Source organism: Rana temporaria, chromosome 4, assembly GCF_905171775.1.
Source record: "Rana temporaria chromosome 4, aRanTem1.1, whole genome shotgun sequence".
In the NCBI taxonomy this organism is placed as follows: domain Eukaryota; kingdom Metazoa; phylum Chordata; class Amphibia; order Anura; family Ranidae; genus Rana; species Rana temporaria.
Window position 1 is genome coordinate 72,471,145 of NC_053492.1, and position 19,378 is coordinate 72,490,522.

The 19,378-nt window shown below is 46.0% G+C and overlaps 1 protein-coding gene across 3 annotated transcripts in view; it reads left to right on the forward strand.

The window, feature by feature from the left end:
* Window positions 1-10,255, forward strand: part of MATN3 (matrilin 3) — a 44,226-nt gene extending 33,971 nt beyond the window's left edge. For all 3 annotated transcript variants that reach the window (XM_040348548.1, XM_040348547.1, XM_040348546.1), the window contains 3 exons: window positions 439-561; window positions 3,216-3,320; window positions 8,586-10,255. In XM_040348548.1, the coding sequence (XP_040204482.1) occupies window positions 439-561; window positions 3,216-3,320; window positions 8,586-8,635 (278 nt within the window). In that variant the 3' untranslated portion in view covers window positions 8,636-10,255. The remainder of the gene's footprint in view (window positions 1-438; window positions 562-3,215; window positions 3,321-8,585) is intronic.
* Window positions 10,256-19,378: the final 9,123 nt, after the last annotated feature.

A 19,378-nucleotide genomic window follows, 5' to 3' on the forward strand; every position in this document is an offset into this window, starting at 1 on the left:
GCCTACAGGGAGGGGCTGCAGTAAGGCGATTAAGCTATTCGCCTTACCAGCCCCTCGGCGGAAGTGGGACAAGAAGTCCCACTCCTCCTGAAGCCCCCACTCAGTGCCAATTGTGGCATGTAAGGGGGCGAGGAGTGGGTTAAGCGGAAGTTCCATTTTTGGGTGGAACACCGCTTTAAATACCTCCAATGTCAGGTGCAGCCTAATTACTTGGAATGCCTGGCTGCTGGGAGACACCCGCTGGTTGTTACCAGAACTGTGCACTTCGACCACGGGAACATAAGTGCCACCAGCAGGTGACCCAGGTAATGACACAAGCCCTGACAATATCCCATGCAGTAGTTTTTACTCCAGTGCAAAAATCAAGACTTTATGTTCCCTTTAAACAATGCATGTCAGTGTATCCACAGCAATGTTGATTGTGTTTTTACACCACAGGTATTGATGTGTGTGCTCTGGGGAGACATGACTGTGAGCAAATCTGTGTGGCCACTGCCACCTCCTATCAGTGCAAGTGTGGTGCTGGATACTCTCTCAACCCAGACAAGAAGACCTGTTCACGTAAGTCGGAAGCATTGTGGGTGGCGTGTATTTACAACCAGAGTCCAGCTACCATTGTAGGCTGGTGTCAACAAGTGGTGTGGCCTCTGAAGTTCTTTACTTTGCCAGAAAGTGGGGCAAATCAGTGGTGCAACAGACCCCAGGGTAATCTTTGGACTATTGGCCCCTCTTATGCCCTGTACACACGAGCGAAAATTCTGACAGAAAAAGTCTAATGGGAGCATACACACGGTCGGAATTTCCGATGATAAGCTCACATCAGACTTTTGCTGGCGGAAATTCCGCTCGTGTGTACGGGGCATTACTAGCAATTCTCTCCAGTGAGTAATTCATTATCCCTCTCTGTGTTGAGCATCTTCTTTTCCCAGTTACCCACCTATACCACTTCCATAACAGCATGCACTTACCTTAGCATTAGGCTGCTTTCACATTGCAGCGTGGAGCCGCCGTGACGGTATAGCCGCGCTATTTGTAGCGCGGTGATACCGTCGTGTTTACCGCGATATTCGGGCGCTAGCGGTGAGGTTTTATCCCCCGCTAGCGGCCGAAAAAGGGTTAATACCGCCCGCGTTGCGGGCGGTATTACCGCGCTGTCCCATTGAACACACCACTCCTATACCGCGGTAAAGATGCGGCTAGCAGGACTTTTGGAGCGCTCCTGCTAGCGCACCGCTTCAGTGTGAAAGCCTTCGGGCTTTCACATTGAACACTACAGGGCATGATTTTTCATGCGGTATAGCAGCGCTATTTTTAGCGCTGTACTGCATGAAAAACGCCCCAATGTTAAAGGGGCCTTATAATCATGCCATAGATAACCCTGAAGAGAAGTGTCACTGAACCAATCCAGTAGCTGGTCTGCAGCAGCGTCAAGGTCTCAATTAATTCATTCAATGTGCTGAAATTTTTTAGTAACCTTTTTTTTAGTAACTTCAGCCCTGGTGGATTTGGCTGCCAAATGACCGGGCCACTTTTTGCGATTAGGCACTGGGTCGCTTTAACTGACAATTGTGTGGTCGTGCGACGTGGCTCTCAAACAAAATCTACGTCCTTTTTTTCCCATAAATAGAACTTTCTTTTGGTGTTTTTTTACTATAAACAAAAAAAGAGCGACAATTTAGAAAAAAAAAGCAATATTTTTTACTTTTTGCTATAATAAATATTCCCCAAAAATTATATTAAAAACTTTTTTTTCCCCTCAGTTTAGGCCGATATATATTCTTCTAAATATTTTTGGTAAAAAAAACCCACAATAAGCGTATATTGATTGGTTTGCGCAAAAGTTATAGCGTCTACAAAAAAGGGGGTTGTTTTATGGCATTTTTTTTCTTATTTTTTTTTTATTAGTAATGGTGGCGATCTGTGATTTTTATTGTGAGTGCGATATTGCGGCGGACACATCGGACACTTTTGATGCTATTTTGCGACCATTTGCATTTATACAGCGATCAATGTTATAAAAATGCACTGATTACTGTGTAAATGACACTGGAAGGAAGGGGTTAACCACTAGGGGGCGATAAAGAGGTTAAGTGTGTCCTAGGGAGTGATTCTAACTGTGTGGGGGCTGGGCTACCTGTGACACGACACTGATCGCTGCTTCTGATGACAGGGACAAGACGATCAGTGTCCTGCCACTAGTCAGAACAGGAAGATGCCTTGTTTACAACGTGCACAGTCACAGAGCTTGCGACGCGGGCTCGCGGCTGTTAGGTGGCAGATTCAAGGCAACATACCCGTACTTTTTTTTCCCTCAGTTTAGGCCAATATATATTCTTCTACATATTTTTGTTACAAAAAAAACCTGCAATAAGCGTATATTGATTGGTTTGCGCAAAAGTTATAGCGTCTACAAAAAAGGGGGTTGTTTTATGGCATTTTTCTTCTTCTTTTTTATTAGTAATGGTGGCGATCTGTGATTTTTATCGTGAGTGCGATATTGCGGCGGACACATAGAACACTTTTGATGCTATTTTGCGACCATTCGCATTTATACAGCGATCAATGCTATAAAAATGCACCGATTACTGTGTAAATGACACTGGCAGGGAAGGGGTTAACCACTAGGGGGCGATAAAGAGGTTAAGTGTGTCCTAGGGAGTGATTCTAACTGTGTGGGGGCTGGGCTACCTGTGACACGACACTGATCGCTGCTCCTGATGACAGGGACAAGACGATCAGTGACCTGCCACTAGGCAGAACAGGAAGATGCCTTGTTTACAACGTGCACAGTCACAGAGCTTGCGACGCAGGCTCGCGGCCGCTAGGTGGCAGATTCAAAGCAATGTACCTGTACGTTGCTTTGCCTGCCCGTGTCATTCTGCCGACGTATATCTACGTTAGGCAGTTGGCAAGTGGGTAATGCCAGTAATGTGACAAGACTGTAGTGGAGGTAATGGGAAGAAGAGTGGGTCCGGTTCTTTTGTTTTTTGACCAGTGTTCTCTTCCACTGAGAAAATACAGCAGGGAGGAGCCATTGGGGATCGAGGCCTGCCCAATTCTACCCAAAATGGAGAGGTCAGTTTTGGGTGACCTTATTCCATTTTCACAGTTTTTAACATGTAAGATTGTTTATAAATTATCTAAGCTGTCTGAGGAAAAGAAAAATATGCAGTCTAATTTAACCCTTCCTTTCCTTTCTCAATTTTTTCTTATAGAGGAAGCACGGAGGGTTGTACAAAAAGAGGACCCTTGCAAATGTGAAAGTCTGATTGCCTTCCAAAGCAAAGTGAACACTTACATTGAATCTCTGACTTCAAAACATATCCTTTAACCAATATATTTTTGTTTCTTTAAAACATATATCTGCAATCTGCATATGCCTGGCACCACATCCTAATAATATCTGAAGACGTTAGATCAGACACATAAAACGCACATGAGAAGCCGATCTAACTGAGCAGGGGCTTTACAAACTCGGGTGTCAAGGCTAGCGAGACCTGCAAGCCACAATAGTCACTTAGACTGGGTTCACACTTGTGCGGTGCGAATTCCAGCTCTCTTATCTCTGCAAAGAGATAAGAGAGCTGTTCAGCAGATCATCTCCGTTTTAGCTGTGAATTTGGAGACCTGGCAGAGGGGAGGGGGGGAAGTGTAGTGAGGAGAAGGAGAGAAATCCTGATGAGAACTGAACACATCTGCGAATCAGATGCGTGCCCATAGAAGATAATGGGCCTGAATTCACACCTGAGCCGCACTGCAATGCCTAGAAAACGCACACGTTTTTTGGGCAATGCGCAGTGCGAATGCTTCGCACATATGTGAACCAGCTTCATTAAAATCAGAGGCCTAGATTCAAGAAGCAATTGCGTCTGCGTAACCATAGTTACGCAGCGCAATTGCTTACTTGCGCCGGCGTTACGAATGCTCCCGATTCAGGAACCTCGTTACGCCGACGGCAGCCTAAGAAATGACTGGCATAAGGGCTCCTTATGCAGTCATATCGTAGGCTGCATTCTTACGTTGGCCGCTAGGTGGCGTTCCCGTTGTGGTCAGCGTATAGTATGCAAATTGCATACTAACGCCGATTCACAACCCTACGCAAGCCCTGCGTACGCAGTTTACGTAGTTTGCGTATGTCGGGTTTCGCGTAAGGCTGCTCCTGCTAATAGCAGTGGCAGCCAATGCTACGTATACCCGTCGTTCCCGCATCGCGAAGTTTACATTTTACGTCATTTGCGTAAGTGAATCGTGAATGGCGCTGGACGCCATTCACGTTCACTTTGAAGCAAATGACGTCCTTGCGACGTCATTTGCCGCAATGCACGTCGGGAAAGTTTCCCGACGGAGCATGCGCGATACGCTCGGCGCGGGAACGCGCCTAATTTAAATGATTCCCGCCCCCTACGGGATCATTTACATTAGGCGCCCTTACGCCGGGCATTTTTGAGGAGCGCCCACGCAAATTACGTGGCTACTGCTTCGTGAATGAAGCGTAGCGCAGTTAATTTGCGGGGGCGCAGGGCAAAAACGGGACGCTGCGCCTCCGTAAGGAGTGCGCAGCGGTACCTGAATCTACCCCAATGTATTTTATAATGTTATGCGAATTGGATGCGGTTTAAGCCGCAACCAATATGCATAGGTGTGAACGGGGCCTCAAAGCACAGTAACAAGCCACCACCAGTATAACAGCAGTTTGCAAAGTGAAAAAAAAAAACTGCTTCAATACCATGTAAAGTTTTATTTTCTGTATACAGGTATAGCTTTTCGCTTCAACAAAAGAAGGAAAAGAAAGTGATAACAAAAATGTAAATCCACGCTAGTTCATTTGCTTGACCATAAAGTAGAATTCCAATAAAAAACTGCTTGGGCTGCTTAACCAGCATGTGGAGCGATAATCACTGATGAAGGGGGGCCAATTTGAACCCCAAAAATGCATTGGATTTATGATATAAGACTGAATAAAAAGAAATCTGGATTTCATATCTTCTGCTTTTGATGCTTGCCTTCTTGCAAGTAAAGAGCTAATCTTCAGCCACCACTACTGGGAGAGCTGCCCAAGTGTAATCGTTCTTTAAACCTTACCATAAAAAATAACTATATTGTTGAAGCCTGCTTAAAGTGGCAATCAACACTCCCATTAGGCCCCTTTCACACAGGGCAGGGGGGGTGCAGTGGCGGTATAGCGGCGTAATTTTTAGTGCTGCTATACCGTTGTATTTACCGCAATATTCGTCCGCTAGCGGTGCAGTTTTAACCCCCGCCAGCAGACAAAAAAGGGTTAATACCGCCCGAAATGCACCTCCGCGATATTACCGCGGTTTCCCATTGATTTCAATGGGAAGGAGTGGTAAACACCCCGCTCCAAAGATGCGGCTAGCAGGACTGTTGGAGCGGTCCTGCTAGCGCACCACTTCAGTGTGAAAGCCTTCGGGCTTTCACACTGAAGACTGCAGGGCACAATTTTTTCAGGCAGTATAGCAGCGCTATTTTTAGGGCTAAACTGCCTGAAAAACGTGTCAGTGTGAAAGGGGCCTGTGTTTAACATTTACAAACTGAAGCTAAATGATACTTCAACAAAGCTCTTATACAAGCTGAAGTCCGTGTGAAACAGGCCTTACACCTGCATATTTTAAAACATTGTGTTTTTATGTGCAAGTTAATGTGCTTTTTGTCTATTGATTTCCCCAAAAAAATTGGGGTGAGCTTTTACTTATTTTTCTGCATTTTCTAGTTACTTTCTCTCTGGTCACTGAGGGCCAGATTCACAAAAGAGATACGACGGCGTATCTCCTGATACGCCGTCGTATCTCTGAGATACGATTGTCGTATCTATGCGCCTGATTCATAGAATCAGGTTACGCATAGATAGCCCTAAGATCCGACAGGTGTAATTGACTTACACTGTCGGATCTTAGGCTGCAATTCTAGGCCGGCCGCTAGGTGGCGATTCCATTGCGGTCGGCGTAAAATATGCAAATGACTAGTTACGCCGATTCACGAACATACGCTTTGCTCGTCGCTGTAAATTTACGTAGTTTCCGTAGAGATACGCGGCATAAAACTAAACCTGCCCTCTAGGTGGTCTAGCCAATGTTAAGTATGGCCGTCGTTCCCGCGTCAAAATTAAAAATTTCACGTTGTTTGCGTAAGTCGTCCGTGAATGGCGCTGGACGCCATTTACGTTAACGTCGAAACCAATGACGTCCTTGCGACGTCATTTAGCGCAATGCACGTCGGGAAATTTTAGGGACGGAGCATGCGCAGTGCATTCGGCGCGGGAACGTGCCTAATTTAAATGGTCCCCACCCCATTTGAATTAGGCGGGCTTGCGCCGGGCAGATTTACGCTACGCCGCCGCAAGTTTACAGGCAAGTGCTTTGTGAATCAAGCACTTACGCTGAAAACTTGCGGCAGTGTAACGTAAATGTAATACGTTACGCCGCTGCAGAGTAGGGCGATTCTACGTGAATCTGGCCCTGAATGCCTAGATAATGAACACTGAATGAAAATAGTTTCAGCGTATTTAATTTATGGACGGCAATGCAAAAAAAAAATATTGAAGCCAGCAAAATTTGAGCTGAAACAGTCACAGCTGTGACAGGCTGGGTGATTGGGCTTTTCAGCTTATGTATTGTAGTCATTGGCCTAAGGCCCCTTTCACACGGGGCGGATCAGTAATGATCCGCCCCGTGAATCTCCCCTTGCTCAGCGGGGATCGCTCCGTTGATCCCCGCTGAGCCGGCGGATGACAGGGCGGTCCCCACACACTGTGCAGGGACCGCCCTGTCTTTTCTCCGCTTTCCCCTATGGGGGGATCGGGTGAACACGGACCGTCTGTCCGTGTTCACCCCATCCGGCTCCCCAAGAGGGATGGAAAAGTAGGTTTTTCCTCCGTCACACTTTGGCGGGTGACATGCCCGCTGACATCCGCGGCTCCATATAGGAGCATGGAGCACCCGATCAGGTCCGCCTAAAAAACTGGCAGGCGGACCTGAACGGGCCGCCCGTGTGAAAGAGCCCTTAGTATTCTCCATAGAGGATCCACCAGAATACACATCATCAGTATCTTACTGCTATGTGCCTCCTTATGGATTCTCCATGAGAATATAGAAAGAATTAACTGCAAGCAAGGTGATCTTTGTTTTTCAGTCAAGCATACCCTGTCAGAGTAGGGTTGCCATCTTTCCTTCAAGCCAAACCTGAACACTTTAGTATTGCACTGCAAATTTTTTATTTTTATTTTTTGTGGTATACACCAGCCCTCAAAATGTGCACTCGCATTTGGCGAGTAAACAAATGAGGAGGGCGAGTATGGATAGGGCTGTGCTGTCTCAGGAATGTATAGCCAGTGCCCCCCCTCCGCGCACAGGCTCGCAGTGCTGCCATTGCATTTGCAATACATACAGTCAGCCGCATGGGACTGCCCCTCTCCACCTCCAGCCACACATCCCCGCCCAGGCCTGCAGTGAGTGTGAACCGGCTCTAACAGTGTAATTTCATGAGATAATTTACAAGGGTGTGTTTAGGGGCGGGCAGTTTAGGGGTTGGGTGGGGCAACTGGTGGCGAGTAACTCTTAAGGCCTGGCTAGTAGCTCAGGACTTGAAATTTTGAGCCCTGGTATACACTATAGAATTGTAAAAGACCTGGGGCACCGTTGGATTCCATGCGTCAGCCGATTGATATAGACAAGGGGCCAAGACTTTAATTTAATTGTTCGGAGTCGCCAAACTATAAAAAAATAAATAAAAAAAGATTGACATTACATACACGTTAAAGTGGCTGAAAATGTTATACTTACCTGCTTTGTCTTGCCCACAGCGGCCTTCAACTTCCCCCCACCCGCAATCTTGGCTCCTCCTCTTCTCCTAGTGCCCTTGCTATGGGGGCACTCATGCGGGCTTGATCCATAGACACATGAAGTGTGGTTGGCACCTGCCCCCCCCTTCTCAGAGGACTTGACTGACAGCAGCAGGAGCCAATGGCTCCCACTGCTGCTGAGTCTTCTGTGAGAAAAGAAAGAGGTAAGAAGAGCTTCTGCAGACAAGCACAGCACTGGATCAAAATCAGGCTCAGGTAAGTGTTTAAGGGGGGCCAGGAGGAGCAGCTTTTAAAAAGGGTTTTTACCTTAGGGCCTTTTCACACAGACGTGTCCGGGGGTGGGCTCCGCTTTGCTCAGCGGGGATCGCTCCGTCGATCCCTGCTGAACAGGCAGATGACAGGTCTGCTCTGCAGGGACCGACTTGTCAGAGCGCCGTTCTCCCCTATGGGGGATAGTATGAAGACAGACCATAGAGTCCACCTTCATCAGATCCGATCCGCCAGACGAATGGAGAATAGGGTTTCCATCCGTCACACTTGAGTGGGTCGGATGTCAGCGGGCATGTCACCGCTGACATCCGTGGCTCCATAGAGGTGGAGCCCGTTTGAAAGGGGCCTTAATGCAGAGAATACATTAAGGTAAAAAACTTTTGCCTTTATAGCAACTTTAATTTAGTATTAGCATGCATTATGGGAGCCTCAACATTTTTACTGCAGAAACTGTATTTTATAATATATATTTACTTTTTTCTTAACCAGAACCCACTAGATGAGCTTACAAACAAATTACAAGTCTACGAAGGAAGAAGAAACTGAAGAAGACAAAAATGGACATTATTTTTTGTAGTGCAATAATTGGAGCTTTGTGCATTGTGTGTGATTTTTACTGCTGAATTACTATACAGTACAAATCTGACCCAAGTATTGAAATGTACCCGCTTAGAGGAAGATAATAAGCACATGTACCAGTAATGATCATTTATGTTTATATGACCCTTAACAGTTGGTTTGAGTTTGGCAACAATATTATAATTCAGTGAACCTATCTTCCGCATCAACTGAGGTTAGGCCATTTTGTAGCAGGTCATTCTATACCCCAGCCCTGTCAGGGTAGCAACAAATCCCTAAATGAAGGTGCCTTGCATGAAAAGGGCTTGTATACTCACCTATTGGGCAGGCCTTGTTTCCTACCTCTGCTCCATCCAAGTGCAGTATGTATCAGTCTCTTTGAATTCAAATCCACAGTGAAGTAGGGGTCGGAGGATGGAACCATGGCGCACAGTGGGGGACAAATGCATCAGGCGCTCCCAGACACATTAAATACCAACAAAAAGACTGATAAAGGCTGTAGCACTCCTGAGTAGGTGAGCTTTTCCCTTGCAGGCACCTTTTTTTAAGGATTTAGTGTTTCCCCGATAGTGTTGTTTTAGGGAAACCAGTACTAGATATATGGTTGACTGGGTATCTCCAACCTCACTACTTTCTGAGCCATGGGAACAAGCATACAGCAGTCAATGTCAGTTCAAAGTTAGCATGCCCGATTTACCAACTTGTTCTTTAGATGATTAAATATTGTAGCCTTTGGATCAGCATGACAGCCAGGAAACCATCATTTTCAGTAGCTGAGGCCAGCATTGGCAGCCTACATATTGTCAGTACAGGTTTTGTTTAATTCTTTAGAAGCCAGTGATGCACATACCATCTAAGGGGCCCATATACTAACGCTAATTTATGGGATATTGTACTTTGCAATTTTCCATCTGCCAATATCAAATACGCGTGTAAATACTGTTTTTTTAACCTTCTTTACATGTAACTGTATGTTTATGGTTGTCTGGATATCTGAATGCAAGCCAACAAACAAAGCATGATGGGATAATACATTTCTGTGCACCTTAACTGTTTGGGGGGCCCCTTCCACAGATTGCCCCCATTTCTCTATAGACCATACACACTACCAGCAGCTCTGCTCCTCAGCCTTGACTCTGATGGCTATTCAAGTAAGATGCAAATGACTTCCAAGTATGGCCTTCAGTGAGATGCAGACCTTTTTTTCAGGGGCCTAATTAAAGAGCTGCCTCTGCTCCTAAACCGCCAGGACAGCTCAGTCCTCTGCCAGTGTCACAGTGTGCCTGCCTGTGATTGTCAGCCCCTTTCCCCACCCTCCGCCCTGTCCACCTGGAGCTCCTCTGTGGGGTCGGGAGGTCCAGGCTCAGTCCAGTGCCGATCCTCAGCCATGGTGGGCCAGGCGCTCTGCATCCTGGCACTGCCTGTTTATCAGCTTCTCTGCTGATCTCCCGACCAGGAGCTCTTTGGGGAGTCTTGGTGGGACCACACTGAAGTGGCGTTGAGGACAGCTGGGCCACCTCCCTCCCCTATTGATGCTGTGCCAGGATCAGTAAATCCCCCCCATTCTCCTATTGTACTCAGCATCATGCCGCATACACACCATCACTTTATGTGATGAAAAAAAACGACATTTTCTGTGAAGTAAAAAATGACGTTTTTGAAACTTCAATTTTCAAAGACGAAGTTGCCTACACACCATCGTTTTTCTCACAATGTTCTAGCAAAGCGAGGTTACGTTCACCACGTTTTTCCATTGAAGCTCGCTTCATAAGTAGCTTCTGGGCATGCGCGGGTGAAAAAACGTCGTTTTAAACGACGTTTTTTGCTACACACGGTCAATTTCTGTGAAGTAAAAAATGACGTTTTGAAAAACGACACATAAAATTGAAGCATGCTTCAATTTTTTTTTGTCGTTTTTCACAAGACATAAAACGACGTTTTCCCCCACACGCGGTCATTTAAAGTGACGTTTTTAAAAACGTCATTTTTTTTCATCACATAAAGTGATGGTGTGTACGCGGCATTACACAGGACATAAATTAGAGCTCCTACCTGCACGGCACACAACCGAGATTGGATTGTTGTACAGATAGAACCTTGATCTGCACTGTGTGTAGCTGGCTGTTGCAGTTCTGACCTGTAAAATCCTCATATTGGAAAGGCAGCAGAGCTGTAACAGCCAGCTACACATTGTGCAGATTGAGACTGTGTCCAACCTCAGCTGTTTGCAGAGTGGGAAGGAGCAGCTCTGCTGAGAGCCCTGCCAGCAGTGACCCCATCCTTAGCCCTACTGACCCAATCCACTGCACTACTGACCCCATCCTTTACCCTACTGACCCCATCCTATACCCTGCAGACCCCATCCTTTCCCAATTGACCACATGCTCTGTCCTACTGACCCTGTCCTCTGCCTCGCTGACCCCCTCCCCTGCCCCACTGACCCCATTCTCTGCACTAGTGACCACTGTCCTATACCCCGGTGACCCCATCCACCACTTTGTGGCACTTGGATGAATCATGTCTCAGGGTCTAATGAGGCTGCAGCTTCCTCATCAGACCCTGAGAAAAGAGCGGTATACTCAAGCTGGGGTGAGACACATTTAAATGGGGGGGTGCCTGATTTGTACTTTCAGTAACATATTTCTGCATATAATAAAGGTTCTAGATTCCAACCCTTTTTATTGGTGCCATCATTGTTGCTGTCTCCATAGTTGGTACAACAGTTGACGGAACTTACAGTTCTTGCCTTCTGGGTCTGTATGGAACTAATCTGTCAGCAAAAAATGTGAAAGTGTTCCCTACAATGTATCATATCTAAGTGTACCAGCATAGAATAGGTAATCTGTCTCTTTTTAGATTCCCCACATCGAGCTTCCAATGGCTGTGACATCTGATTTTGTTAGAGCCATACTAATGCCCCGTACACACGATCGGTTTTCCTGCCGGAAAAAAAGTCAGATGAGAGCTTTTGGTCAGGAATCCCGACCGTCTGTATGCTCCATTGGACTTTTTCCAACTGAAAAACTGCCGGAAAAAGATATAGAGCACGTATGCTCGGAAACAAATCAAAGCATTCTCGGAAGCATAAAACTTAATTTTCTTGGCTCGTCGTAGTCTTTTACCGCGTTCTTGCCAGTCAAAAATTCACCAAACTTGTGTGTGACCGTGTGTATGCAAGGCAAGCTTGAGTGGAATTCTGTCGGAAAAAACATCCAAGTTTTTTCTGACGAGAATTCCGCTCGTGTGTACAGGACATACGGATAACCAGTTGATTGGGTTAGGAGGGGATGACCAAAGACATTTGAAGCAGGATGGCAAGAAGTATAAATCCAGCCCTGGCTATAGAGCCAAAACATGGACAAAGGGTGAGGGAGCAAAAAAAAATATTTTTAAAGCCTTTATCTTATTAAGACACATTTGTAGACCTCATCCTCTGCTACTGAACTGTGAAGATCCCTTTACTAGTTCATCTAATTATTTTCTCCTTTATAAGCTAAAAACCTTTGCAGGATAGTGCCCAATGAGAAATCTGACCTGGCTTTGTAGCTATCAGCTAAAGACACTCTTTATCCATTCTGTGAAAAGTGACTGGTTCTCTTGAAAAAACAACAACCCACACCCACTAACTAATACTCACTTACCCTCACCCTCCTCCATTGGGACTTGACGTCCAAACCCTCCAAGCTCTGTGTCAGAGCTTAAGATAGTTAATGGCCTTCTATCTCTAAGGCCTTGTACACACGGACGGACTGTCTGCTGAAATCGGTCCGCCGGACCGTTTTCAGCGGACATGTCCGCCCGGAGATTTCTGTCTGATGGTTGTACACACCATCAGACAGAAATCCACGCGTACACGATACGCGGTGACGTGGCCGCGCCAATTATGTGGCGACGTGCGCGGCCCTGGAAGGTCAATGCTTCCACGCATGCGTCGAATCACTTCGACGCATGCGAGGGATGGTGGCCGAGCGGACATGTACGGTGAGTCTGTACAGATGACCGAACATGTCCGATGGGCAGGCTTCCAGCGGACATGTTTCTTAGCATGCTAAGAAATTTTTGTCCGCTGGAAAACGGTCGGCTGGACAAATGTCCGCTGGAAACCTGTCCGGTCGGCCGTACACACGACCGAACATGTCTGCTGAAACTGGTCTGCAGACCAGTTTCAGCAGACATGTTCGGTCGTGTGTACGGGGCCTTATAAGACAGTGTCCAGGCCTGGAGATTGGTCATTAAGACCCATGCACTGCATTCTGGTAGGAAAGTACGGTCATTTCTGAGGGCCCCAGCGAGTGGTAGGGAAGCATGGTGAAGGTGAGGTATTAGGGTTCCCCCGCCCCAAGGGAATCTAGGAATCTATCAGAACAGAAATATGCCTTCCTTATGCCCCCTGATTACAACCACAAGTTATAGGAAGACATGCGTGTTCCCATTTCACTCCCCTTCTCCACCCCCCCCCCCCCCCCCCAAAAATGCTTCTATATTTCTCCCAATTTCTTGTTTGGTTTTTCTTTAGAAAATGCGATGCGCTTTGGCTCTACAAGAGCGACTAATTGAGCTCTTCTTCCCTGGTCCCACAGGGCATACTTCAGGCGCACTGGAGCACTACTCCTCTGTTTCAGATGGCAGATATAGAAGTATTTAAGTACATTGGTGTTTCACACGTGCATTTTTTTTATTATACACATGACTAATCTGTAAGTTGTTACTCATAACGCTCTTCTATTTCTTGCAGTGTAATCTCTCTTTGTCTCATGGGCAATCTCTGATTGTGATGTTTCTGTTCTTGCAACGATCTACTCTTTTCCCAAAGTGTACCGTCTTTGCTCTCTGTTTTGCTGATGCAAACCCTTAAATAAAGAATAAAAAAAAAGAACAAAAATATGGAAGCTGCCATTGCTGATATCTTGGAAGTGAAAGTGCATGTTTTGGAACTATAGGACTTGATTCAGACCTTTGTATTTCCAATAAAATTGATGGAAGTGCATTGAAGAGCACATCAAAGCATTGTGAAAACCGTTGATGTGCATGGTGATTCCCATCAACATTCAATACAAAGTACATTGCAACATGTTAATAAAAAAAACATTTGTTCTTATGCATTTTCATTGATTTCAATGGAAAATACATCCAGGTGAAAAACACAAAGACATAACCAGGTCCTAGATGTTATACTTGTGAGTTGCTGTCGGGACACCAGATGGGTGCACTCTTGTTTTAGGTAATTGACACAGTAATCGTGAAACAATTTTAAGCATGATGACCCTAGAGCAGTGGTTCTCAACCCTAGTCCTCAAGGGCCAGATTCACGTATGTGAGCGGCGGCGTAACGTATCGTAGATACGTTACACCGCCGCAAGTTTTCATCGCAAGTGCCTGATTCACAGAGCACTTGCGATGAAAACTACGCCGGCTGCCTCCGGCGCAAGGCGGGCCAATTCAAATGGGCGTGTGCCATTTAAATTAGGCGCGCTCCCGCGCCAGACCTACTGCGCATGCTCAGTTGCGCAATTCTCGTCGTGCTTTGCGCGCCGTGACATCATTTTTTCGAACGGCGACGCGCGTAGCGTAATTCCGTATTCCCGGACGGCTTACGCAAACAACGTTCATTTTTAAATTTCGACGCGGGAACGACGGCCATACTTTAGACAGCAATACGTTTGCTGACTAAAGTTAGGGCACCCAAAACGACGACTAACTTTGCGACGGGGGTTTGAGATGGCGTGCACGTGCATGTGCACGTGAGGAGGAGGCGCGCCCGTAGGTGGGGGGGAGAAGAGCGGGGAAGTCGCTGGGGATGAAGACGCTCCACGCCAGATGAGAGGAAGAGCCGGGAAACCCCCATCCACACGCCGCATACCTCACGCTGCACGCCGCGGTTGTACGCTGCTGCATGGAAGCTAGCCCACGGGAGACTGTTGTAGCGTGCAGCGGGGATGACCCTCGGCGCCAGATGGACTGCTTAAACCCACATCTCGTCAAGCCTGCGGCCACACCGGGAGCTGTGGTGGGTGGAGGAGCGGAGGTGGATGGGAGAGAAGGCAAGAAGCGGAGCGGCTGAGGGGAGGCTTGAACCGGCTGGAATGTAAGAGAGTGTGGTAGAAACATCTACCAGCACCCACCACCGCATAAGACAAGGTCGGATCTTATTTATTATTATTTTTTTTCCGCTGCCTTTGCCCCAAAGTACTTGGAGGAGGAGGAGGAGGTAAGGCAGAGGAAATTTCTAAATGTCTGTGGAGAAAGTCGTAAAAAGGTGCTTAAACTAGCTCCAGGTCTTGTTCTGCCTAAACTGCTGCATATGTATAATACTTGCCCAGGACTAATTATAAGAGCTATGAATGATATCTGACAAACCCTTTATTTATTTTGGAGCGTTTGGGACTGTATATGGGACTGCATAGGGGATTACCCTATCTAAGGGGGCTGAATCATCGTTATAACTGGCATAAAAAGTGGGCCTGAACTTGGAAGTATTACCCCCCTCTAACACACAAAAACTCCCATTATAGAAACAGACAAAGTGGTGCACAGAAACCGGATAAACATAGGGAACACGACTGAATTTTCTGAGCCGTCTTAAATGTAGACACTGACTGCAGGGTTAAAGAAGGACCATTAAAAGGAAACACGAAACGACACGGGGGGTCAGGTTTTGCCTGGTAGCGGTGGAAAAGAGAAGGTCTAAGGGTCGGAGAGGTGCTTTGAGAGGTGCTTTGACAACTAGTGGGTTTGAAGGGATCCAGACGTATATTGCCAACATATGTCATAATATACCACCATATCACTAAACTGAGGCGGCCATTGACAGCTCACCGAGAAGTATATAAAAAAAAAAGAGGGAAAAAAAACAAAAAAACCCTGACCCGGAAACCCCAATAATAAGGTATTGTGCGCCCCAAGGTTCCACACCGCAGTAGCACATCTCCCTCGGGGCTCCTTTCTTTTTGTGTTCTTTTTTTTGTTTTTTTTTGCTATTTCTCTTCCTGGGGCAAATCCAGGTGGGGGGAGTCAGATAAACATGGAGGCATCGGAAGAGGAGACAGGAGAAGGTCAAGCTGGGGAAGAGAATTAGAAGAAGGGATACTAATATGAGTAGAATGACAAGCAGGTCCACGAAGGGAGGACCCCCGACAACGCCAAGTAATACAGCTACAACAAGCTCAATTAGACCATTTATGACTAAAAGGGAAAGCCCACGAACCCAGGGCACCCTGGGAACAACAAAGCAACAACAAGTAAACAAAGACAAGAAACTGGAAACTAGAAAACCCCAGGAGGGAAATATCAGTGAAACATCAATGGAGTCAAGAGAAGAAGGAACCATAGAGCGGGGGCCTGAAAGTAGTAGGACTGAGGGACAACATACAGACTCACAGTCCCCATCAAAAGGAGAAATGGCAGAGATGCTGCAAAAATTGGAAATAGCGATTAAGAGTGGAATCAAGGGTGAAATACAGAACCTGCGGACAGACCTGGGACACCTGCTAGGCAGAATTGAAACAATCGAAGAACGAACAGAGAAGCAGGAACAAGAAGTAAAAGTATTAAAGGATAAAATAGGTCAAACACAACTACAACAGAGACTTATCCTCTATAAAATAGAAGACCAGGAAAATAGAAGTCGGAGACAAAATCTGAGGATAAGGTCAATCCCAGAAGACAGGGGAGAAGACCTCAGGCAAATAATGCAGAAGATATTTAACCCCCTGCTGGAAAAACCAATAGAGGACCCGATAAGGATCGAAAGGGTCCATCGAGTGGGGAACCCGCAGAGAGCGAGGGCGGAGCGAACAAGAGACGTTATAATTAGATTCCGACTCTACGAGGACAAAGAAATAGTGTGGAAGAAACTAAGAGGACAACCCCCGATAGTTTATGAAGGGACAGAACTACAGATATTCCCCGACCTATCACTTGAGACCCTGGCAAGGAGACGAGTGTTAAAACCACTTTTAAAACGGATGATAGACCTAAACGTCAAATATACTTGGGGTTTTCCGGCATGTCTGGTCGGTACAAAAGACGGGAGATCAGCAACGCTGAGATTCCCGGAGGAATTGGAAGAGTTCTGTAAAAAATTAGATATTCAGATTCCCGACCTACCAGGATGGGAATAGAGGAGTAAAGGGCAAGGGAGGAAAATAACGAGTTAACCCATAATGGCCCTTTCGTAGATTTTCGTTGTTTTTTTCTGTGATCTGTGGTGGTGGGTGTTATACCCATCCCCCCCAACCCCCACATTACGATCAGACCAGGGGGGAGGCAACCCCAGGACCCCACCTAGAGGGATCTGGATCAGACATGGAGGATGGTCCAGAGGTCAATAATTGGCCTAAAGGGGATGTAGGGGGGAGGGAGGGGGGGTGTGGAAAGGGGAGAGGGGGGAGGGGGGGGGGGAGGAGGGAGGGAGGGATGGAGGTAGGGAGGGAGGAGGGAGGGAGGGGGGGGGAAAAGATATATCTCACCAAAATAATCAGAAAAAAAAAGGGGAAGATCAAGGATGCCACAAATCAAATGTATATCCTATAATGTGAAAGGTCTCAATAGCCCAACCAAGAGACATAAGGTGCTCAAGGAATTGAAGGGATATAAAGCAGACATCTCCTTTTTACAGGAAACGCATATCACCCAAGGATCGAATATTAGATTATATGCCCCGGACCTCCCCACGTGGTACTATGGAGACACTATCTCCAAGAGAGCTAGAGGAATAGCAATTGGAATTTCAAAAAGGGTGCGTTTTGAGTTGGCCGACAGACTGACAGACCCAGAGGGGAGATTCCTCTTTTTGAGAGGAAAATTGGAAGGATTAGAATGCACTCTGGTAAATGTCTATGCTCCAAATGCATTACCGATAAAAATTTTCTTGGGAATACTAGGAAAACTGACAGACTTCAGGAGGGGAAGAGTAATTATAGGAGGAGACCTTAACCTATGTATAAACCCAAAAATAGATAAAACATCTCAGACATCGAGCGTCCGGGACGGACAGCTGAGAAAGCTCAGGGACGCCTTATTTAGGAGTCAACTGATTGATGCATGGAGAGCCTTTAACCCGGACCAACGAGACTACACATTTTACTCCCCGGTTCATGGGACTTATTCAAGGATTGACCATATACTGGTCGATCATAGGACCCTGGACATGGTGGTTGAGACAAAAATAGAAACGATGACGATTTCTGACCATGCACCAGTTAGTATTATAATAGAAATCTCAGGTAATACAAGGCCTAAACAAAACTGGAGGTTAGACGAACATCTATTGATAGAAGAGACCAGTTTAACAAGGGTAAAAAAAGAGCTGGAAGAGTATTTTAGGTTAAACGAGATGGAGGGAGTGTCGGTGGCAACACTGTGGGATGCCCACAAGGCAGTGATAAGAGGAACCTTGATTTCGGAAGGAGCAAGGAAAAAGAAAGAAAAAAATAGGAAAAAGGAAGAATTAATAGAAGAAATCTTCCTCTTAGAACAGGAACATAAAAAAATAGGGAAGCAACAAGATCTTTACTTGAAACTGGTCAACAAACGAAATGAATTAAAAGATATTATGGATCAAGAAACCCGAAAGGAATTCAAATTAATCGCTAGGGAAAGATACACGTGGGGAAATAAAACTAATAAACATCTAGCAAGAATGGTGCAGAAAAAGAAATCAAAAAATTATATAGATAAAATTAAAAACGAAAAAGGAGAGACGATGCAAACAACAAAGGAAATTGCGGAGACTTTCAGGCTATACTATGAGAAACTTTACTCAGTAGAACAAAAAAACGGGCAGGAGGGAGAAAAAATAAATAAAACTGTAGAATTCCTAAGGGAAGCTGGTCTGCCAAAAATAAACAGGAGCGAGGCATTAGTCATGGACAGACCAATAACAGAAAAAGAGATCAATTTTGCACTAGCCAATACAGCAGTGGGCAAAAGCCCGGGACCCGACGGTTTCACCACCCTGTACTATAAAAAGTGTAGGGAGATCCTCTTACCAAAATTATGCCAATATTTTAATGGATTGGGCAAAGACTTCAGGTTGAGTCGGGAGGCCTCAGAGGCCATTATAACAGTTATCCCCAAGGAAGGTAAGGATAAAGGAGATTGTTCAGGATATCGACCAATATCTCTGCTAAATGCAGATGTAAAATTATTCGCAAAGGTATTGGCCGAGAGAGTAAAACGGGAAATGGCAAAGATGGTACATCCTGACCAGACAGGGTTCATCCAGGGAAGGGAAGGGAGGGACAATGGAGTTAGACCATTATTGATAATGCAAAAAATGAAAACAAACGGAACCCCCAGTCTACTCCTGTCGATAGATGCGGAGAAGGCATTCGACAGGGTAGACTGGGGATTCATGCTACGCACCCTGGATGAAATAGGGTTTGGACAGAGGATGAGGGAGTGGATAACAACTCTCTACCAGGAACCGAGGGCAAAAATAAAAATAAATGGTAGCCTATCCCAAGACCTGATAATGAAAAACGGAACCAGACAGGGATGCCCCCTTTCCCCACTCCTATTTGTGCTCTCCCTGGAGCCATTATTAGCCAGGATACGCAAGAGCCCCGACATAAGAGGAGTTAAAATAGGAGAGGACGAACATAAACTCTCAGCATTTGCAGATGACGTACTCTTCTATTTGTCAGACCCTATAATCTCAATTCCAAAACTACTGGACTTATGCATGTCATATGGAGAAATATCAAATTT